At 41.7% G+C, this 20,875-nt stretch overlaps 1 protein-coding gene across 1 annotated transcript in view; it reads right to left on the bottom strand.

Moving 5' to 3' along the window:
* Window positions 1-20,875, bottom strand: part of Abca13 (ATP binding cassette subfamily A member 13) — a 403,635-nt gene that overhangs the window by 366,301 nt on the left and 16,459 nt on the right. The window contains exons 3-7 of the mRNA XM_051164717.1: window positions 15,144-15,295; window positions 13,194-13,222; window positions 9,300-9,463; window positions 7,960-8,090; window positions 2,517-2,650 (exon numbers count right to left, since the gene is read on the bottom strand). Of these exons, the coding sequence (XP_051020674.1) occupies window positions 2,517-2,650; window positions 7,960-8,090; window positions 9,300-9,463; window positions 13,194-13,222; window positions 15,144-15,295 (610 nt within the window). The remainder of the gene's footprint in view (window positions 1-2,516; window positions 2,651-7,959; window positions 8,091-9,299; window positions 9,464-13,193; window positions 13,223-15,143; window positions 15,296-20,875) is intronic.

Raw genomic sequence — 20,875 nt, 5'->3', positions numbered from 1 at the left:
ATGTGAGGATAGCGAGGAGAGTGAAGCAGTCCCCAGAGTTCCCAGTAAAATAGAAAATGGGACAACTTAGGACTGGATTGAAGGAAAATGGTGTTCGTGTCTGTCTGTCGTGCCGAATCCGTCCCCACCTGATATCCTAGGACCCTTGCTCTCCACGGCTAGAAGCCCCCTCGGTGGTCCGTGGCAAAGTCCCATGCATACTTAGATAGTTTAAAGCTGAGTTTTCTCTAGCCTTTTCTTCCTTTACTTTAACTTGTGAGCCTTGCACTGAACCAGAAGGCTAAGGAAAACAGAGTTTTTTTCTCCACAACATTTTCTAGATGCTTCAGAAGAAATGGAGTCCTGAAGACACACTGATTGTGGACCAAGAAGGCCCACCCTGGACTTGGAACAACACTATCTCACTGTTGCTTTTGCTTTTTTTTTTTTTTTTCAGTGTTTTCTATACTTTTGTTGTCATGCTAGAGTGTTAGGCTAGGGAGCCATGTGACCAGGGGAATTGGTCTAGAGCAAGAGTGGGGTCAAGATGTGTCAAAACCACAGAAATCTCACTCTGCGATCAGCAGGACCTGAGATCCTGCTCCCTCCCTGCCTTGGCTCTGTATGTCCTGGTGCATATAGCCTTATAGGCCCCACCTTTGCTACCCTTGAGGTGGTCATGTAGCCTGGCAGCGAGGTTCCAAGTTAAACTTCCTCTCTCCTTATAAGGTGATGTCCAGCGAGCACCTGGAATTCCTTTACATGCAAATAAGGCGTTCGCAGCACCTTGGGCCTGGCCAGTGTTGTACACTCAGCCTGACAGCCTCTAGTCACTTCCCAAAGGCTTACAGAGCCTTTGCTCCCCCCCCCCCCCCAATTAAATGAGCCGTCTCACAGAAGCTGCCTCCTGAGAAGGCTGTTTCCTTAGCACTAACCACCAGTCAAGATCCTGCACTGTACACACATACCCAAGCTAAGGTTCCCTCCTTCCAGTCCAGCTCCATGTACCACAGCCTGGATACCCCGAGAGGGAAGCAGAATGGGGCAACACTAAAGCAGGAACAGGCACTGTACTCACATGGTATGCAACACCTACCATGTTCTCTACCCGCAGATCTTACATCCACATGAATCATTACATTGTGATCTTTCCTGAATATTTTTCCTTTTAATCTTAGACTCAAAATATTTGCCTTTCCAGTATAAAATTCCTATCATTTTACTTGACTATTATTTCAACATAATGAGAAAGTTGTGCCATAAAAACAGAGAGAAATGGAGTAAATGCCAGACTAGTGGTGCTTCATATCTCAAGTACAGCAGCCATGGGACATGCTGAGGGCCAAAATCTCAAGTCAGGAAAGATGGAGATACTTCGCAAAATGGACAGATCATACCATTCTGCTATGTGACAGATAAGTAGCCTCAGCACAGTGGGCTTTTGGAGTTCACATAGCACAAGAGTCTGGAGGCTAGCAAATCTAAGAATGTGGCCCTGGCATCTTCTTGGCAATTGATGAGGGTTTTCTTATATTTTATTACTTTATTCCTATTACATCTCAATTGTTATCCCATCTCTTGTATCCTCCCATTTCTCCCTCCCTCCCATTTTTCTCTTACTCCCCTCCCCTATGACTGTGACTGAGGGAAACCTCCTCCCCCTGTCTTCTTCATCAAAACATGGTAGCAAGTATTACCCAGGCAGAACAGGGTGAGGGTAGTACTCAATGGTCTTCCTCCATTAATAAAGCCACCAATGCCATCACGGGCTAACCAGCCCATACTTTATCTAGTATTAATTACTTCACAAAGGGTTTGCCTCCAAATACTATTAATACATTTACAGATTGGCTTTTCAAAAAAGCTTGGGGAAGAAGGACTATGTTCAAAGCATGACAGTGCATCAGGGAAGGGCACTTAGACACAGAGACATGGATAATCATAGAAAAGTAATCTAAATTGCACCTCCACCTGGCCTGGCCTGGCCTGGCTTCTCCTCCTGATGCTTCCTAGAGCAATCAAGTTGACGTCACTGCCTCTGAGTGCTGAGAAAAACTGATAGGGAAAGAAAGGGATGTTTCTAGCGGCTGCTATATCTAAGGTGCTTGAAGTTCAGAAGCAGAATTCACTTTTCTAGCTCCCACCTCCCACTGTCATTACCCAGCTGGACAACAGAGTTGTCCCTCCATTTCTATGGAACGTTGATTCCAGGGCCCTCAAAAGATATCAAAAGGCAAAGATATAAATTTTTCCATTCAATATAGTTTGGTATTTGCACAAAACTTGTAAATGTATGCTTATATACTTTAACTCATTTCCGGGTAACTTAAAATAGATAACATGATGGGGGTGCTCTGTAAATAGTTACTATACAGTGTTATTTAGGATGTAGTTACAGGGAAATAGGCTGCACAAATTCATGTTTTATCTAAACCTTTGGGGCTGCAGTTGGATGTGAGATGCAGATTAGGGGAGGTGACTATATTCTAGAGTCGCTCTAAGGTCAGCCAATGCCTTGAGAAGACAAGTATGCATACCTCCTTCAGTTCAGCTGAATAATTCAGGATGTGCTCCATTTGAAGGTCATTGAAACCAAACTGGGACTTGAGATCAGACTGAACTTTCTGAGGATCCCACAACATATTCTGCAGGGACAGGTGGTAAACAGTCTCTGTGAACACAAATGATTAATGCATTAGTTATTCTGATATTTGGATATACCCACAGTAATGAATAAAATAATGTTTTACTTCTAAATGAATGGAAAAATTAAACTTAATAACATTAAGTACCACTTGGGAACACATAAGAACAATGGTTGGAGAGGTGGATCAAATGTTAAGGATATTTACTATTCTTTCAGAGGATCCCGGCTCAGTTCCCAGCACCCACATGTTGAATCACAACCAACTATAACTCAGTTTTATGGGTTCTGATGACTTCTTGCCTCATGGGCAACTAAATGCACACAAAGCACATATCACTCAAGCTTACACACAGATTGTGCAGTGCAAATACACACAATATATAAAAAGAAGAAGAAACAAACGCTGGTACTGTCATCACCCCTCAAGTGCAGAGGACACGTTGCAAGACCCCTAGTAGATACCTGAAACTGTGCATAACCAAACTCTGGGTAAAGCAAATTTATTTTCTACTCATACGTGTCCATGATAACTTTAATTTATAGAGTAGGCATAGTAAGACATTCAAGCAACTAATAATACAAAAATAATATGCTTCAATAAAATGGTCATTCCTTTTTATACTTTGAGGCTACCATTAAATAAAAGCATTTGCATTCCATGACAGATGATCTGATAATCAAAAGTACTATTGGCTGCTAAATAATTAATGTGCAGGCTAAAGAGAGTTTCCTGTTCAAGATAAAATGAAACAAGAAAAAAGTAAGATTTCGTCTCAGTATTCAGAAAGTCATACAATTTAAAATATGTGGGTTCAGGCTAGAGAGATGGCTCAGAAGTTTAGAGTGTTTGCCATTCTTCCAAAGTACAGGAATTTAGCTTCCAAAACCTGCATTGGATGACACACAGTTGCCTACAACTCTGGGGAACCCAATGCCCTCTTCTGGCCTTTGTAGGTACCTGCACACATGTGTTCATATACACAGACACACAGACACACACACACAGAGACAAAATTTTTAAAGAAATCTTTAAAACTTGTAAATTCCTTATTTTTTTAATTACCTACTTAGGGTTTGTTAGCTAGAATTGGATGTGGGTTACTGAAACCACAAAAAACAAAGCCATGCATAAGGAAGACTTAGTATTCAAGACCCCCGTGTGAATGATGACACAGCTCCATGAAAGAACTGAAAAGCACATTTCAAAGGCTTTGTAAAATCCAGAATAATGAACCCAGTAATTTCACATCTAAAATGCTATCTCAAGGAACTCAATTAGATAGACAAGTAAAGAGTGATGTGTTGTAAGAGATTTTCACTGGGATCATACTAATTAAATATTGAAAATCAGCTACCTGTAGCATCAAGGAAAAGGACTCACAGTATAAAGTGCTATAATAGAGCAGTGGCTCTTAACCCATGTGGACGGCAAACCCTTTTGGGGTTGCATTTCAGATATCTCACATATCAGATGTTTCTATTACAATTCACAATGGTAGAAAATTACAGTTATAAAGCAGCAACAAAATAATTTTATGACTTGGGGTCAAGACAACACAACGAGCTGTATTAAAGGGCCTCCACGTTGCGAAGGTTGAGAACCGCTGCTACAGAGAGACCTTGCAATCCTATTCCAAAAGTTCAAGCTGCAGTATAAAGTCCCCACAGCTAGGATAATCAATACATAAAACCTGTAAGCTATCCAGCTAAGCAGGTGGCGTCACCTGGAAGGGACAGCCCAAAGTGTACATCCAAACTCCCAATGTCAGAGGAAAGCTCTGAGGAGCATATCCTGGCAACTGCAAACGTAACACTACTCAAGCCATCGGAGGAGCTTTTCCAGAAAATCTAGCAGCTAGTTAAATCACTTCATATCATGATTCTGCAGCCGTCTGCCAAGAACCTTATATGTACTAAGCACCTGCAAGACTTATCCACATGCATGACCTCATATGATGACTAAGTTAATTTGGTGGCATGAGCACAACAGATAAGACACAGCCATGACATTTTTAAAAAATATTTTGATTATTTTTAGTTATGCGTATGGGAATGTGGTATGTGCACATGAGTGTAGGTGCCCAGTGAGGCCAAGAGAAAGTGATGGATTCCCTGGAACTGGAGTTACAGGCAGCTGACATGGGCACTGGAAACCAAAGTCAAATCTTTTGCAAGAGAAATGTGTGCTCTTAACCTGTGGTTTATCTCTCCAGCTCTAGTCATGACATTTGGGGAAGAAAGAAAATGAGAGGCCCAGTCTGTGTATCCAAGACTAGGTTTCCAGTGCTCAAAGACTGACATCTTTGCATGATGCCATGGGTCGAAACTAAGATTTGTTTCTGAGATTAAAACAAGCCCTCATGGGATGTGGATGAGATGCCAGCCTGAAAACTAAGCATTTCCCATATGATATCGACATCACCAAAAAAACAGCACAGTAATTATGCCCGTTTAAGAGACAAAGAAGAACTCGAGGTAACCACTTAAAAACCACATTTCTAGAGCAAGATAGCACCTACACCCAAAGGGTGTTGTTCCTGAGGCTGAGTTACAAATTTCCATCCCTACTGATGCCATACCCTAATGCAATTAGACACCGAATTCCAGAAAAGAACAGGAAAAAAAAAAAAAAAGTAGTGTCACCAGTCTTCCAAAATGCCTTGAAAAAGAAAGATAACATTCTCTGAAATTGGAGGGCAATATGGATTCTGAAATTTGTAGCTGAGCAGTTGCATGTTCAGATCCTGCAAATTAATAAAGTCAGTGAGTTATGTGACTGGGCCAGCACTTCCATTCCTTTGCTCCATGCACTATAATCTGTTCACCAGGAAAAGCATCTTTCCTAGAGACAAGAGAGATGAAGACAATTTTTTAGTGGTCTCTAGAACTCTATTCTATAATCATATTTCTTAACTCTGACTCAAATGGATAGAAAATTGCTTTTAATTACATTCTTTAAAGTAATTATATCTCCAATTGTAGGCTAAATTGAATGCTATAATTTGGGTGATTTGTGCAAATTTCTGCTTCCAAATGAGCTTGTTAAAATTGAGGTCACAGAAAACCTTTCAATGGGGTGTTTTAATATATCTCCTACCCCACCTCCAGTCTTTTATTATGGACTTAAGAAATAGCTTCTAGTAGAATTAAATTGATATAAAAATCGAGTTAATCTTTAATAACCTAACATCCTTCATAATGAAGACCACCCTCTCCACGAGATCTACCATGCTGAGTCCCAAGCAGCAAATGGAAATTGGGTTGGGGGAGGGTATTTTGGAGGATAACATTGTGTTGGGCAGGAGAAATATATCTAAGTCTACAGGAATCTTTGTGAAATCAATTCATTTTATAACTCAGGACACTGAACCACCAAAAGTAAAAGACCAATGCTAGGCATGACCCAGGACTTGCCTGCCTCCAGCCCTCCCTCACACATGTCTCAGAACATGTCTCTACAATGTATCCCTGAATCTATTTCTCCATTGGCCATTGAGACTGAACCAGGCCCCCTTTCTAAGTCAATCTCTGTCACTGCCTGATATACCTCAGACACACTGACCATCAAACACTCTTCACTCTTGGCAAGGCCCTGCACATCGAATGCTGCTCCCTTTTCCTGAAAATGCTCCTTGGCCATGTTAATAGGCCTGGTGGCACATGGCTGGAATCCCAGAACTCAGGGAGGCAGAGGCAGGCTGATCACTGTGAGTTCGAGGCCAGCCTGGTCTACAAAGCAAGTCCAGGACAGCCAAAGCTATACAGAGAAACTCCTTCTCAAAAAACCAAAAAGAAAAAATCTTCAAAACTCTTCTTTGAAGCTGTCCCTGAGGAAGATGGCAGATCCACACTCCATGATCTCTAATTTCTGTATGGATAGCTTTTGCTCCTTTTTAAATGACTTCTCTGAGTGCAAGAACCATTCATTACTGATAATTATGATACCGGTTCCTTAAGAAGCCAAGTCCAGAGGACTTCAAGTTCAAGACCAACCTAGGAAACCTACTGAGATACTTTCTCTAAATAAAACTAAAGTAAAGTCACGTATTGTAATGAACTCAGAAATAAAATATTATGCAGCCAGATTAGTCTAGCCCCTCAGACAAACCCTGGTCTAATATATAAATCTCAATGGGTTTATGTAAAAAATAAATAAATGAATAAGTGGGAAGAGAATGCTAAAAGATGGTTCAGTGGTTAGAAATGAATGCAGCTGTGGCATGAGACCTGAGTTTAAAAAAGAAAACAACACTCCCAGCACCTATATCCAGTGGATAACAACTGACTCCTACTCCAGTTTCAGGGGACCTGACACCCTCTTCTCACCTCCAAGGGCACTGCATTTATGTGTGCAAGGCCACACACAAACACATATAATTAAATATAAAATATTTTATATAAATTTTATATATTTATATAAATATTATATGTTGTAAATGATTGGGTTACAGAAAATGGTAGAGTACTGGAGTGAAGTGTATATTCAAACTTCAGTCACAGAGAGAGAGACAGAGAGAGAGAGAGAGAGAGAGAGAGAGAGAGAACACCATTTCCTTTTCAGCTCATAAATGGAAATAGGGAGATGGGGGTAATGTTCATGGATTAGCAATGATGGGGTGAGTGGGTGAGGAATAAATTAACTAATCTATAAGTGAGTAGAGAGCTGGGTGGGCAGATGAGCAGCCAAATGGGCAGATGGATGGTTAGATGAACTGATCAGATGGACAGACAGACAGCGGGTGACAGGAGATGAATTCTAATTTCACTGCTCTCTCACTGCACATCCCATAGAAAATTAAACAAAGAAAAAGCCAAAGAGAATAACCTTATAAGTAAAATATTAAGTCCAATGGCAACTTAATAATGTTGAAGTCAAGAAAACAGGGGATCCCATATCCTTCCCTGAAGAGGGCTACTTGTTACAAACACAAAGTGTGCCTTCTTTGAGTGGCCTTTTTGTTTTCCCACTGTCCCCAACTCCAGTTCCAGGGCATTGGAATTTGCTCCAGTAGGAGCTTAAAAAGATGAAAGTTTACAAACCCCAGAACAAGTGGTTCATCTGAATTTAAAGACAGCTTACAGCTTAAGGAATTAAAAATTCAGTTGTTTGAAATATAAATGCAATTCTTATTAGCAATGACTGCAGAATTTCAACAGCAGTAGAAAGTCAGTCCATTTGACTTGAAAATTTTAATCCTACGTCTGTCTTACTGGCAGAAACAGTGAATTTGGGGTTAACATTTTAATTCATCAATTCTTTGAAGAAGCTGTGACTCTGTGCTTGCAAGTGTGGAATATCCCCCAGCACAGCCCCAACCCTGGGGGTCTCTCACCATTAACAGCTGCTCTGTGCTGCTGCAGAAACCTCAGAGTGGAGATGGTTACATTCAGAACATGTCTAGAAACCTGGGGGATGGTCTGGTGCAAGGGCAGCCAATCCAGCTCTCCCAGAGACGTTAATGAACTAGAACAAAAACAAACCCAAACAGAGTGAGTTGGTAGTCAACCAAGGAGTATCAATTCCAGACTTAGTTCCCAACGGCCAGACCCCAGCCCTGCTCCAGGGTGTTGTCAGACCATTAGTGTGTCCGCAATCTGCTTGGTTTAATGTGACCCCCAACTCCCTGGGTAGTAGAACAAGCAGAAGTGAGTCCCTCTTGAAATGCTCCAGGGTGGCTTTCACACACATCCTGCTCCAGTGTGTTCTACCCCAGGTGCTGTTCTTTGCTCAGCCTTAGGTCTTCCTGCCCCTTTTGGCAGCCAACAAGTCATATACGGAATATACAATGAGACAGAAGATGAGCAGTCCCAGGTTCCCATAGTTAGTCTAATACCTGGAGAAGATATCGCAGAATGTTCCTACCTAAGGATCTAAATCGGTGGTTCTCAAACTGTTTCACAGAATAAGGAGCTTCAGACAGGGTGAGTCACTAAGTATATGATATGCATTCTGTGTTTTTTTACATAACACATTCTATAAGTAATTACAATTATAGTCAGAAACCTCTCTCAGCTGAGGTTGGAACTGTATTCTTTAGCAGCATGAGGCCGACCCCACCACCATCATGGCTCCTAGCAGGTAGCCTCCACGTGATTTCTCACCAAGGAAAATCTCTCACTGTAGCTTTGTGCCTTTAGGAGGATCCCAAGAATGTAAAATTATCCCCGAACCTCAGCATCGCTTGCCAGCAGTGCCTACTGTGAGTAAATGTCCTTGCTGCCGTAGAAACAATACAGGAGAAACCCGCAGAAGATGACACGGTCAGCTACTGTCATCATAGCTTCAGGCTTGAAATTGTGCCTCTTGCTACACAACCTGACTAGTCTCTCTGTTCGTTGCTAATCTGTTCAGGGCTTAGAGCAACAGGACAGAGGGGGGCTCCTTCCACCTCTGTCCAAATATTTAAGATAAGGAAGTATTACAGTGCACTTCATTCTCTGCCAGCCAGCGCCATCATGACAACTAAAAGGTCATAGTAAAAACTCAGAGTCTGGTCCTCAGATAAGCTGCGTTCCAGAATGTGAGGTTTAAGCCCTCGGCAATGCCAACATTGCAAGGGGCTATGAAAGGGGACATTATTTGAGTGTCTTTTATAAAATAGTACACAGTGGCACATACTTTTACTAAAATTATGGAGGTAACACATATGACTGCTTGGTGTTGTTTTCTTACTTCAAGCCAGCATGGAGAAAGTGTGCCACGGCGCCCACGCTCTCTTCCAAGTGAGCGTTAGTTGCGTACAGTCTGGGCAGCGAATGTAGAAAATTCCAAATATGAGGTTGCTGATGGAGGCTTTCCAATTTTGATATCACATCCTCAGTTTTATTGAGATCCATCTGATAAAAAAAATTACCAAGAGCTTTCCTATTTAATTTTCTTAATCAAGTAAAGAAGAGGCAGAATACAGATAGACAGAATGCTTCAGATATGCTATAAGCTCATTGTAACACCTACTATGTTCAACAGACAAGATTTTAAACTTATCATTAGATTCCTTCTATTTTTAAAGTTTTGAAAATGTAGAGCTTGTTTGTCTAAAATCAAGTATCAATAATAAAAGCATTAGGAAAACCTTCTATTTAAAATAACTATAACCTATCAAAAAAGAAAAATAAGGAAAGACAAAAAGACAGAAAAAAATAAACAAATAAAAGACTGAAAGGCGGTAGAAAAAATGATGCAGAAAAGGAGGAGGAAGAAGAAAGGGAAGCAGGGTTTGCTGTCAGACATCACCGATGTGTGGTACCCTGGAGGGCTGCTGTGGGTGTCAGCCCCCATCCTCTTGGGCTAAGCATGCTTCTTATGGAGAACAGGTGCAAAAAGCAAATAACTTCCTCGTGTGCTTGGTGTGGGGTTCTGCCACCAGGAGGCTGGGCTCTGAGGCAACAACAGGCCTTAGCTGAAGCTAGATTACACAGCCAGTGGGAGGTATGGGGACTCGGTGGCCTCAGGAACAGCTTCGGTTCCTGGTCTTTCAACTCTGCATATCCTCCTGGAATTGTATAACTTGTCTGCCCAGCCATTCCATTTCTCTCCCAGGAGAAAAAGAGTCACACTCTCATCCCGCTTCCTCTACTGGAGCCTCTCCTGTCAGCATCACCCACCACCTCAGGCTGCTGTTTGAAGTAGCTGCTGCTCTGACTTGGTCTCTCCATGGCACTGAGACACTGGATCTTCCTATCTCCTTGAAAATAGCTTTCTGGGCTTCCACACAGCTCTCCCTCCATCTCTTCCCCCTCCTAGCCTCACATACCTTCTCAGATATGTTCTCTGCCTCATCTCCAGCTACAACTGTCCATGCTTCATGTGTGTGTCACTTCTGCCCCTACACCTTCCAAATCCATACACCTGTCCCAGACTGTTTACCTCAGCACCCAATTTGTGCCACCACATCCTTGAAAACAACACCTCGATGGATCAATAGCACTCCCAAGTCAATTTCTTGATTTCTCTTCTCCCCTTCCTTCTCCTCATCACACCACCAAGAAAAACTTGCACTGACCTTTCTCTACCTCCGTAAATGGTCACTCTGTACTTGTAATTGCTTACATAAATACCTAGTCACTTTGGCTTCTCTACCTTACCTTCACTGAAAGATTCTACTAACTATACCACCTAAATATATCAGAAATTACACTGCAGCCTACTTTCTATAACTGCACAGCTGCATTACACCTTTGCCATACACAGGTACTGCATAGGTAACTGTGTTCATTTCCTAGTTGGTTTCCAAATTCTACTGTCACCATCAAAAACCTGTGGCTCAGCACAGTGACATAAAAGGTCCCATAAAGACATAATTCATGTCTCACCCCTCTGATCAGATTATCCCAAAGAATGCTATACTCTAAAAGAAAATCAAACAAAAAAGCAACACAGTGGGATATTCTGGAAATCTTGCACTGGAGAATCAGATAGACAGAAGTATCGTGAGTTCAAAGCCATCCTTCATGACATAGAGAGTTGGAGTCCAGGCTGGTCTAAATGCGACCCAGGCTAAGAAAGAAGGAAGGAAGAAAGAAAGGAAGGAAGGAAGGAAGGAAGGAAGGAAGGAAGAAAATATACCAGGTACATCATTACCAAAATTCTCTAACAAAAACATAGACCTAGAATCCTTTCCTGGTAGCAAACAGAACTGCTTTGCTGTGGCCATGCTTCAGCTCACCATATTTGTGGCCTCAATGTCTGTGAATAATAATCAGATAATGTGCATGATGGCAGTTTCTACTTCCCCCAGTCACCCTAACCATTTCCCATGCTATAGATTTATAAGGTAGAGTATCAACATTTACTTACCTGTTTGGGATATTAAAATTATCCATCATTATAAATAACCTATTTATGCACGAAAGTTTTAGCATAAGAAAAATTTTTCGGAAGGGCCACAAAGGTATCAAGTTGTTTTGCAAAATTGATTTATCGGTCTTTCATTGTCACAAGCCAACTGACATTTAGGTGGGCTACTCATAATTCCTTTAAAATGCTAATTTGATCATTAAAACAGTGCTTCAACCGATTAAGCTAACACTTCTCAGTTATTTGTAAACTGAGCTTGCATGTGCTTTGATGAGTCCCATTATGTAGTGGCAATTTTAGAATTTTGGTTTATTTCTTAAAAAAACAGAAATACTGTAAGAATTTGTTTTGCCTTAATCCCAAATGTGGGGATATGAAGCTGCTTCAAACTGACCAGAGCAGATGACTATGATTTGCCTCATACTCTAGCAGAGGCATGGATTTGCCAGCTGCAGATGGTTTCTGCAATTGTGTGATATTTGGAATTCTGGGAACTTTTCAGAGGGTACATAAATGTTAGGGCCCTGAGAGGTGTGGTGGGTAGTTGTTGGCCATTTAAGGAGGTTGGCTATGGTTTGTTAATAGTCATGGCCAAAGACAAAACAAAGGAAAGAAATTTGATTTGTGGGTATTCCTAATTACTCTCTCCCCTCTATCTTTGTTTCTCTCCTATGTAGTGTTAGGGGGTGAAACCAGGGCAATAAAGGGTAGAGAAAGGAGGGAAAAGACCAGCTACACCTTTGCCCTGGTGTTAGGGTAGGTGTCTGATCACAGTTGGGTGACATTCCTGGCCCATCCAGAGCATTTGGGCCTTTATTGACAGACCCTGCTAATGGTTTACTGTGTACATATTTTCTTAAATTACTTTAAAGCCTTCTGGGAATTACTGAGACACAATGCAAGACAACAGGGCTACCAAAAATACCTTGGCCTTGAGAGTCTGTTGGAGCAGTGTGATCAGAGAAGAGCCTCCGTGTCGACAGGCTCGCCCTTTGCTTAGGTTCTCTACTCTGCTGATCTCTGGGTGAGTCTGCTGTGAGGATGTCTCACTTTGTTCTGTTGTTGTTGCTTTTCTGATTTGGTTTGGTTTTGGTTTGGTTTGGTTTTTCAAGACAAGGTCTCCTCCGTCACCTTGGCTATCTTAAACTCTCTCTGTAGACTAAGCTGGCCTTGAACTCATAGAGATCTATCTACCTCTGCCTCCCAAGTAGCAGTATTGTTTTTAATACAACATGCCAGATTAAAGGCATGCACCACCACCACTGCCCAGATGGCTGACTCTCTTTGAAGGATTTCTAGAAGCATTTCCACCTCTGCTCACCAGAAACAAATAGTGGCCTCTCTACCTACCCCTAGTTGTGACAGCTTCAAATATATGTAGTGACAAGTCATCCCATTGATAACTATGGTTTTAAATGAAAGTCCTGTGTTTAGAGCAAGTCAAATGTCATATACCAAACACAGATCCTACCAACTTTGCATTCATGTTGACTTAAATCCCTCCCACAAAGCAACCTAAGGCCCGCTTACCACCCACTGCCTCCCCTCTCACTTTCTCCTTCTTATAGACCCAGAGCTCTGATTTAAGAAAGTAAAACCATCTTCAATCTATATCTGATGTAAATTTATCTCCATTGAATACCACACTGCACAGTTGTTACAAAAAGAAGAAGGAGGAGGAGGAGAAAAAAAGAAGAATGAAAGAAAAAGTCCTTGAGAATATAAACTCAGCTACAAAGAGATGTGCCCAGCATTGCTGAGGATACTCACTGTTAGAAAACTGGAGCCATATGCAGAACCTACAATGAAACACATTTCACAGGTCAGGTGGTCAGACCCCAGAGTACAGTGGGTGCCTGCCTCGGTCTATAAGTGAAATGAGACAGCTGGGCTCAAAATACAAAGGTGAAAATAGAAGAATAAACACAAAGACAACTGTTGCTGCCACATTCCAAACCACACTGATATTAATTTTCCAAAAAACAAATAGTAAATAAACTTTAGTACTTTCCCCATATGGGTATTGTATTTTTGCCAGGTTTTCTTTTTTTTGGGGGGGGGGGTATGTTGAGGCAGGGTTTCTCTGTGTAGCCTTGGCTGTCCTGAACTCCCTTTGTAGACCAGGCTGGCCTCAAATTCACAAAGATCTGCCTTTAATTACACATGGCATGCTAAGTACTCATCACAGAATGAAAAGAGTGAACAAAAGTAAAGAAAAGCAAGTGGAATACGTTGGCACTCCTGCAATCCCAGCACTGGGGAAGCAAAGGCAGGAGGATTGCTGAATCAGAACCTTCCTGGTCTATGTGGAAAAGCTCCACCACATCCAGATCTACACAGCAAGGCTGTATCTCAGAAAACAAACAAGCAAAACTTTCCAACAAGAAAAGTGAAATGATCGTTTTTTCAGATTTTTAAATATCACATGCTATGGGGAAATAGCCCGGGCAATAACAAGCTGAAAATAGATACACCCATATTTAATTAAGCACAGCAAAGTTTTGGGAAAAGGTATGCAGATAACAATTAACTCAGTCCCAAGTGCACAACAATTTAAGACATGATTACACTGAGCTTCTTTACAAAATACATCTGGCTTCTTTCACAAGAATCAGTACTGTTGACTCGGAGATGGTGCCCAAGATAGGGTTTAGGGATCTCGACTGACGGAAACATAATACCTATGGATGTCAGGATTAGCCTGGGCCTAAGATAACATAGAAGTCGCTTAGGCTGTTGTAAAACACAAGTGACATCACTCATGAGGATGGGTTTATGGCCTTAAAGTAATGCTCAAGATCTTAAGATTTTAAGGGGAAAGGTATGCAATAAGTAAATTCTGGAGATAAGGACAAGACCTGTCTCACCAGAGAACAGAGAACCACCAGGTTGTAAAATTACATCCTTCCTGACCTTCCTGGAAGAGTGGCAACACACCTCATTCCAGGGAAGAGGTGAGCTGTGTGCTCCACTTTCCTGGTTTTTCCAGTCCTTATGTGTGAGCATGAGGCCTTTTTGTCCTCCACACTTTGCTACCTAACCCAGGCTGGCCTTGAATTCAAAATCCTCCTGCCCCAGACCCCAAAAGCAGAGGTTACAGACATGAACCCTGACACCATGAGAGAGCCCAACAGAACTCCCTCATCTGCTGGGGAAGACCACTTCCCTTTTATTGAGATGCTCTCTCAAAAACAAAACAAAAACAAAAAAACAAGAACAAAAACAAAAAAGAAAAGACTAGGTCACATCCCCAGGGAAAGAACGAATGGGGAATATATGTAGAGAAGGTGAGGACAGTTCTTAAATATGGACAAATGACATGGAAAAAGTCAATGGTATTAGAAGAGGTGACTAAGCTGCGTGGGCCACAGCCTAAGGGAGGGCTGGATAACTCCTATACACCCTTTACAGGTCTCCAGAAGAAGGATCCAAGCCCACCCTCCATACAGCGAGCAGTGATAGCCTAGGCCAGAAGGGGGCGCACCTTCTCCCAAGCCCTGGAGAAGCTGGTAGCGTAAAGGGCTCTCATTCTGTGTCCAAGAAAACAAGTTAAGATTTGCAGCATATACAGGGGGAGGTAATCCCCCTCAGGAACAGTCATAGGGGAGGGGAATAATGGGAAAATGGGGGGGGGGAAGAATGGGAGGATACAAGGGATGGGATAAACATTGTGATGTAACAAGAATAAATTAATTTAAAAAAAGATTTGCAGCATCTTACCTGGGCTTTCAGATCTTTTCAGCCAGAGTTTTTGTAAGTTCTTTGCCTTGTCCATTGTTTCAAAAATTTCTTCAGCCAGGTCCTGTATCTCTTTTAAAAAGGCCAGGCTACTGGCTCTGCTGTCGTCTGTTGCAATTTGGAACCTAGAAGAACTTCAGACACACAAAAAAATATAAATACCCCCTGTTGGAGAACTCGTACAGGAATCATTTTCCTTAGTGTTTAAATGGTTTTTGACACCTCATACCAAACTGTCTTGAGTGAAATACGCACATAGTTACATGCCTACCACCCACCCAGGAAAACCCTTGACCATCATCCAAAATGGAAATTATCTCTAAAACTTAAGATTAAATTTTTATCCTCATTCTTTTCATTATCTGTAAAACTCAAACATTTATATAGTCATTAGCCACTTTTTTTTTCACTTATTCAACACGTATTATACTACACACCCCGGGCAAAGTGCCGAGAGTAAGCATCAGTGAGCATGCGCAGGGGACCGAGAGGCTTGTGGGTAGACATAGATGCTATGAAACAAGGAATAAATTGAACTGGGTGGTGGAGAGGGGCTCATAACTGATATCTGAAAAAGAGAATAGCCCAAGCATGGGAGAAACTCGGGGAGTCTGTGCTGGGCATGGAGACATATGTGTAAAGACCCAGAGGTGAAAAGGGGCAGAAGTATCTCGGTAAGAAAGCGTGGAAGTTGACGGAGCCAGAAGATTCCAAGCTGAGTTAGTCATGAGAAGCCAACCATTCAATAGCAGAAGAGATCTGATGGCAAGATCCATCAGAAAGGGAGAAGCCACTCAAGCACACCAATAGGTGTAGAAATGGTATTTGCTAAGCCCAGCACCTGTGAGGAGAAAAAAGTTCCTGTAAATGAAATCAACTTCCTTAACTTGCAAAGGACATTTACAAAACACTAGCTTCTCTTTCACAGTGGGAACCTCGAGGCTTTCCCACAAAGATCAGAAACCAGTGACAGCTGTCCCTCCTCCCCATACCTCTGGAATTATCTGCTCTAACTACAGTGGACATGAGGGCAAAATGGAAGTAAAGACACATGAATTTAAAAAGCAGCAATGCTGTGCTGGAGAGATGGCTCAAAGGTTAAGAGCAATGGCTGCCTTTGCAGACGACCCTGGTTTGATTCCAATGCCTACATAGTGGCTTGAAATCCTATGTAACTCCTCTTCCAGGAGATCCATAGCCCTATTCCTGCCACTTCAAGTACGTGTATACATGTGGTACATAAACATGTGTGCAGGCAAAATACACATACACATAAAATGCTAAACCCAATAAATATAAAAAACCAAAGGCCTTTCTTCAAAGATGCATAGTAGTGTACAAATTCAAAAAAGTGTGACCAAAGTTCAAAATAATTTTTTAAAAACTAAAATAAGAATCGGTTTCTTTCCTGTGCTTCCCCAGTGAATAGGTACACCCGACATTAGAAGACTGAGCCTGGTGGCTGCAGAGTGACAAAAAGACAGGGGATGATAAGGCTTAGGAGAAAGAAAGTAGACAAACTCACAATCCACTGTGGACCCTGAGAAGACCTTTAACAACGTGGATGTGGAGCATTCACTATCCTTACTCTCTTCTGTATTTGTGAAGCTTTGACATGTTGAGGGCGTGCTGGCACTAAATGGCGACCCCTACCAGAGTAGTCAGTCCTTAGATATGGCAAACAGGTTCATCCATGCCTGTGCTTACCTGATTAAAATGGAGGTATATAGAGAGGGACATGGGCTGGAATTCTAAGATGCTGGAAGATGCGTGTATTAGTGGCTTTTTTCCTGGAGCAAGGTGGAAATGCAGGCTCAAGCCCGCAACACCACTCACCACCCAGGAAGAGAATGGTGGTAAGGAGCTCTGTGTACTAATAGTCAAGGGTTGTAACTGTTTTCCCATGTAGATATTTAGTTCCTCCTTTGCTTACATGCACAACTTATTTAAGTAGGCTATCTTTTTATCATATTTATTTGCTTTTCATTTTATTTTAGCATTGAACAATGTTCCTCCTACAAGATAATACATAAGACATTTAATAATTTTGTGAACAGAAAAAAATGTTTAAAATTACATAAATTCTAATTCTAAGAGAATAGGTGAATAATAATGTATGTTTCTGAAAGGATTTTCTTTCACCTTCAAAACAGAGTTTTAGAAATATAATCCTGCCAAAGGGCCCAGAGTAAGTAATAGAACACCTGGGAAACTTGGTCACTCATGAATCTTGTGTGCCTCCTCCAGCCAGCTCCCACACAGGGCTGCCAGAGGCTGCTGGGCACCTGCCTTGTCATCTATGCCTCCCACCAGTGACCCACAGGCTCACAATGTTGTAGGGAAACACAAACTGAAATTTTAAGTAGCAAAGAATAAGCCTTGTGTACTTTTCTAAATTGTTTGGCAACCATGTGTGGATTGTCTGTGTAAGAAAAATAGGGTCTCCTTGTGCCATGCAGGCTGCCCTTGAACTCACAAACTTCTTCCTTCACACTCCTGGATACTGAGATTACAGATGTGTTCCCAGGCCTAGATTGGAAAAAAGTGTGTGTGTGTGTGTGTGTGTGTGTGTGTGTGTGTGTGTTTATATGTGTCTGTGTGTTTGTATGTGTGTGCATTTGTAAATTTATGTGTGTATATATGTGTGTGTGCTTATGTGTATGTGTGTTTGTAAGTTTCTATGTGTGTTTAAGTGTTTGTGTGTTTGTGTATAGTTGTATTTGTGTATGTGTATAATGAGAAAGCATCCTCATGACCTGGTATATCAGCATTGTTCAGCTGTACACTGAAGCTCGGATTCAGTAAGAATTTGTTTTAATCATTAAAGTTACTAAGTTGGAATAAAGTAGAAAAGTCATTCCACAAGTTGCTGCAAGCATGTTAAAATAAACTAAGCACCAATTAAATTTAACATATCCAAAAAAGGGAAAAGGAATAAAGTTGAAAAGAATATTTCCTGATTACTAATTATAGACCTCTTTTGGGGCTTTAATCCTGTGTTATTTTATAAATTAGAGAACTTTGAGAATAAATAATGAAGCTTGCATGACAAAGAGAAAAATCCCCTCCATAAGCATGGTCACTCACTACTCAGAGCCCACAGTGACGCCCAGCATTACTGATAAATAAAATAAGCCTCACCTGGGTCAGAGAGCAGCCGAGAAGAAGCAACTGTCTCTAAATGCAAGTAGAGACTGCTAGCAGCCCAGGCTACCCAGGGCATAGGGGCCATCTTCAGCAACAGGTGCTCTTAGGAGCCTCTAGAATCTCATCTTGAGACTGGGATTGGGGTAGTCGGGGTCAGGGTGGGGAGAAGTGGGGAGAGGAGGAGGGGAAAAGGAAGACAGAGACAGAGAGGGAGGGGAGGGAAGGGGAGAGAGGGAGGGAGAGACAGAGGGAGGGAGATCTTCCTCTTCAGTGTTCCAAATTCCAAAAGCACAAGAGGAAATCTGTTTTGTACTAAAAGCCAAAAGTGGCCTCAAAAGACATCTGTGAGCTGCTCTCCAGCTACATCAAATCCCCAACACCCTCCTGGAGACCCAGAAATTACCAAGTTGAAGGGACTAGTATAAGAAAGAGGACACAAGTTTCCCCTGCAAAAGGGAGGTGGTTTCATGGTCTAAGTATTATTCTATAGATGACTCATCTCACTCTTACATTCACAATAGCAACTATTATTAACATGAGACACATTCAGGGCATAAAGGAAGTACATAGAAAATCCTTAATTCAATGTCACAGTGTGTGTCTGTGTAGACAAGGAAAAGGGAGTGGAGAGGGAAGAGAAGTGGAGGAGGAAGTTCTTAATATACAAGGGAAATTCCTGCACTGAAGCAGGGCTTACAGAGGGCAGCTTCGTCCTTCCTAAATGCACTTCTTGACCTACACTCAACTACGCAAAGCTCTAGTAAGCAAAAGTTCCAATACAGATTGTGTTAACATTCTGCAAGGCTGACAGACTTAAAACTTTGTGACTGTGGAGAATTACAGTGTTGCAGATCCACGGTCAAATGAGTTGGGTAACTTTTAATTCTCTGAATGTCTATCACCTACCCTTGCATCTAAGCTATCAGGTCAATCCTTTGGAATGTGTTAAGTTGGCAAGTCACTGGCTTCCATCAACCCAAAACTAACTATCATCAGGCAGCGTCTGAAGCATTGAACCACTTCCCCACTTTGCTGTAACCTCAGGTCCCCATCAGTATATCTGGGAAGTGTCTTGACTTGTGGCTTCCTTTTGGCTTGTGACAATAAAAGGTTCATGTAATGTCTTCCATGATGCAACACAGTGGTCCGGGTCATTTGAATCTGTGTGCTTTTGGCATGGTTGCTCTTTAAAATGAGGCCTGCATTTTGTATGGATACCAGGCTGGGAAGAAGATGTGACAGAGAAAATTCATTTAGAAGAAATGATTCAACTTCTTTCTCAGCGCCCCCCCTACTGGCACCAAGTGTTACCCTCAAAGGCCAGGAACCAGATGTGACACAATGAGACAGCTATATCTTCCACCACATGGAGCTCTAAGGCTGCCTGCAATGGACAGCCTGGGAAGCATGCATGGGCCAGGCTAATGCCTCTGTTTACAAATGAGGAACCTGAAACCCATAAGAATCCCCTGTGGTCAAAACCTTTTGAAAGTGTCATCACAGCTTTAAAAAATGAAAAAAAAAAAATCTTTCAAGTGAGACCACAGTGTCCACTTACGAGGGACAGTTTGAGGATGAGCTAGCCCCTATTTCTTAAGAAAATAATGTTGAAGGGCCATAGTAACTGTGCAACTGAGGCAGACCCATGCTCTTTTCAGGAGTAAGCTGAAGAAACAGCATGATAATTGAAAGCAGAACATGTTCTTGTTGGATTATTATTGTTTCTAGGATAGCTACTGCCCTTGCATTGCAGCGCATCAATGAGGGCTCCAGGTGTTTTCACAATGTCAAGGAGAAAATCAACAAAGCCAAAAAAAAAAAAAAAAAAAAAAAGCAGCACAAAGACCTTTCAGTGGGGCTTAAGGAGAAATCAGCAGGTCAGGTGAGGTGAGATGAGCATCTGAACAACTGCCTGAGAAGACAGATGGGAAAGAGGAAGGAGGAAAGTCATGTTCTATGAATAGAAACAAGTCTGTGAGCAGGTGTGTGTGTGTGTGTGTGTGTGTGTGTGTGTGTGTGTGTGTGTAGTTCTCTTTAGAGGAAGGGAGAATGCCTAGAGCACCTCCATCTTTCAGATTTTGACTGCTATCTACTGGAGATCTATAAACAACTGCCTTGGGAGGGGTTACTGAGGCCTGTAAATGAATATTTCGTTGGCACAAGCACATAAATGGAACTAGGAAGAACAGGCTTGAGGCAAACGTATGATCTAGGAAAACATTTGTTCTAGGCTAGATCCAGGGATGAGGTCACAAGTCTTGGTGTACACTTGGATGATTAACTAATTTAAGCTATACATGACCTTAAAAATAAGACATAAGATAGATGACGTCTCTTGGTAAAAATCCTTGCTAAGCTATTACATAAAAACTGTTGTTCTGAACAAGGAGCAACAGTTATGAGAATAATGAGCTTCTGGAATGAAAGGCAGTTAAAATATTACTTTGAACTTATAATGAACTGTGGAGCTAAGACATAGATAATGAATGTTTAGTTGGGTTGAGCCTTAATGGGAAGACATATAAACAATGATTTTCTTGTTAATCCTTAAACCATGCTAACCTTAA

Source organism: Acomys russatus, chromosome 22, assembly GCF_903995435.1.
Source record: "Acomys russatus chromosome 22, mAcoRus1.1, whole genome shotgun sequence".
Classification (NCBI taxonomy): Eukaryota; Metazoa; Chordata; class Mammalia; order Rodentia; family Muridae; genus Acomys; species Acomys russatus.
Note: the sequence above shows the minus strand (reverse complement) of the source record. Positions and strands in the feature narration are given on the sequence as shown.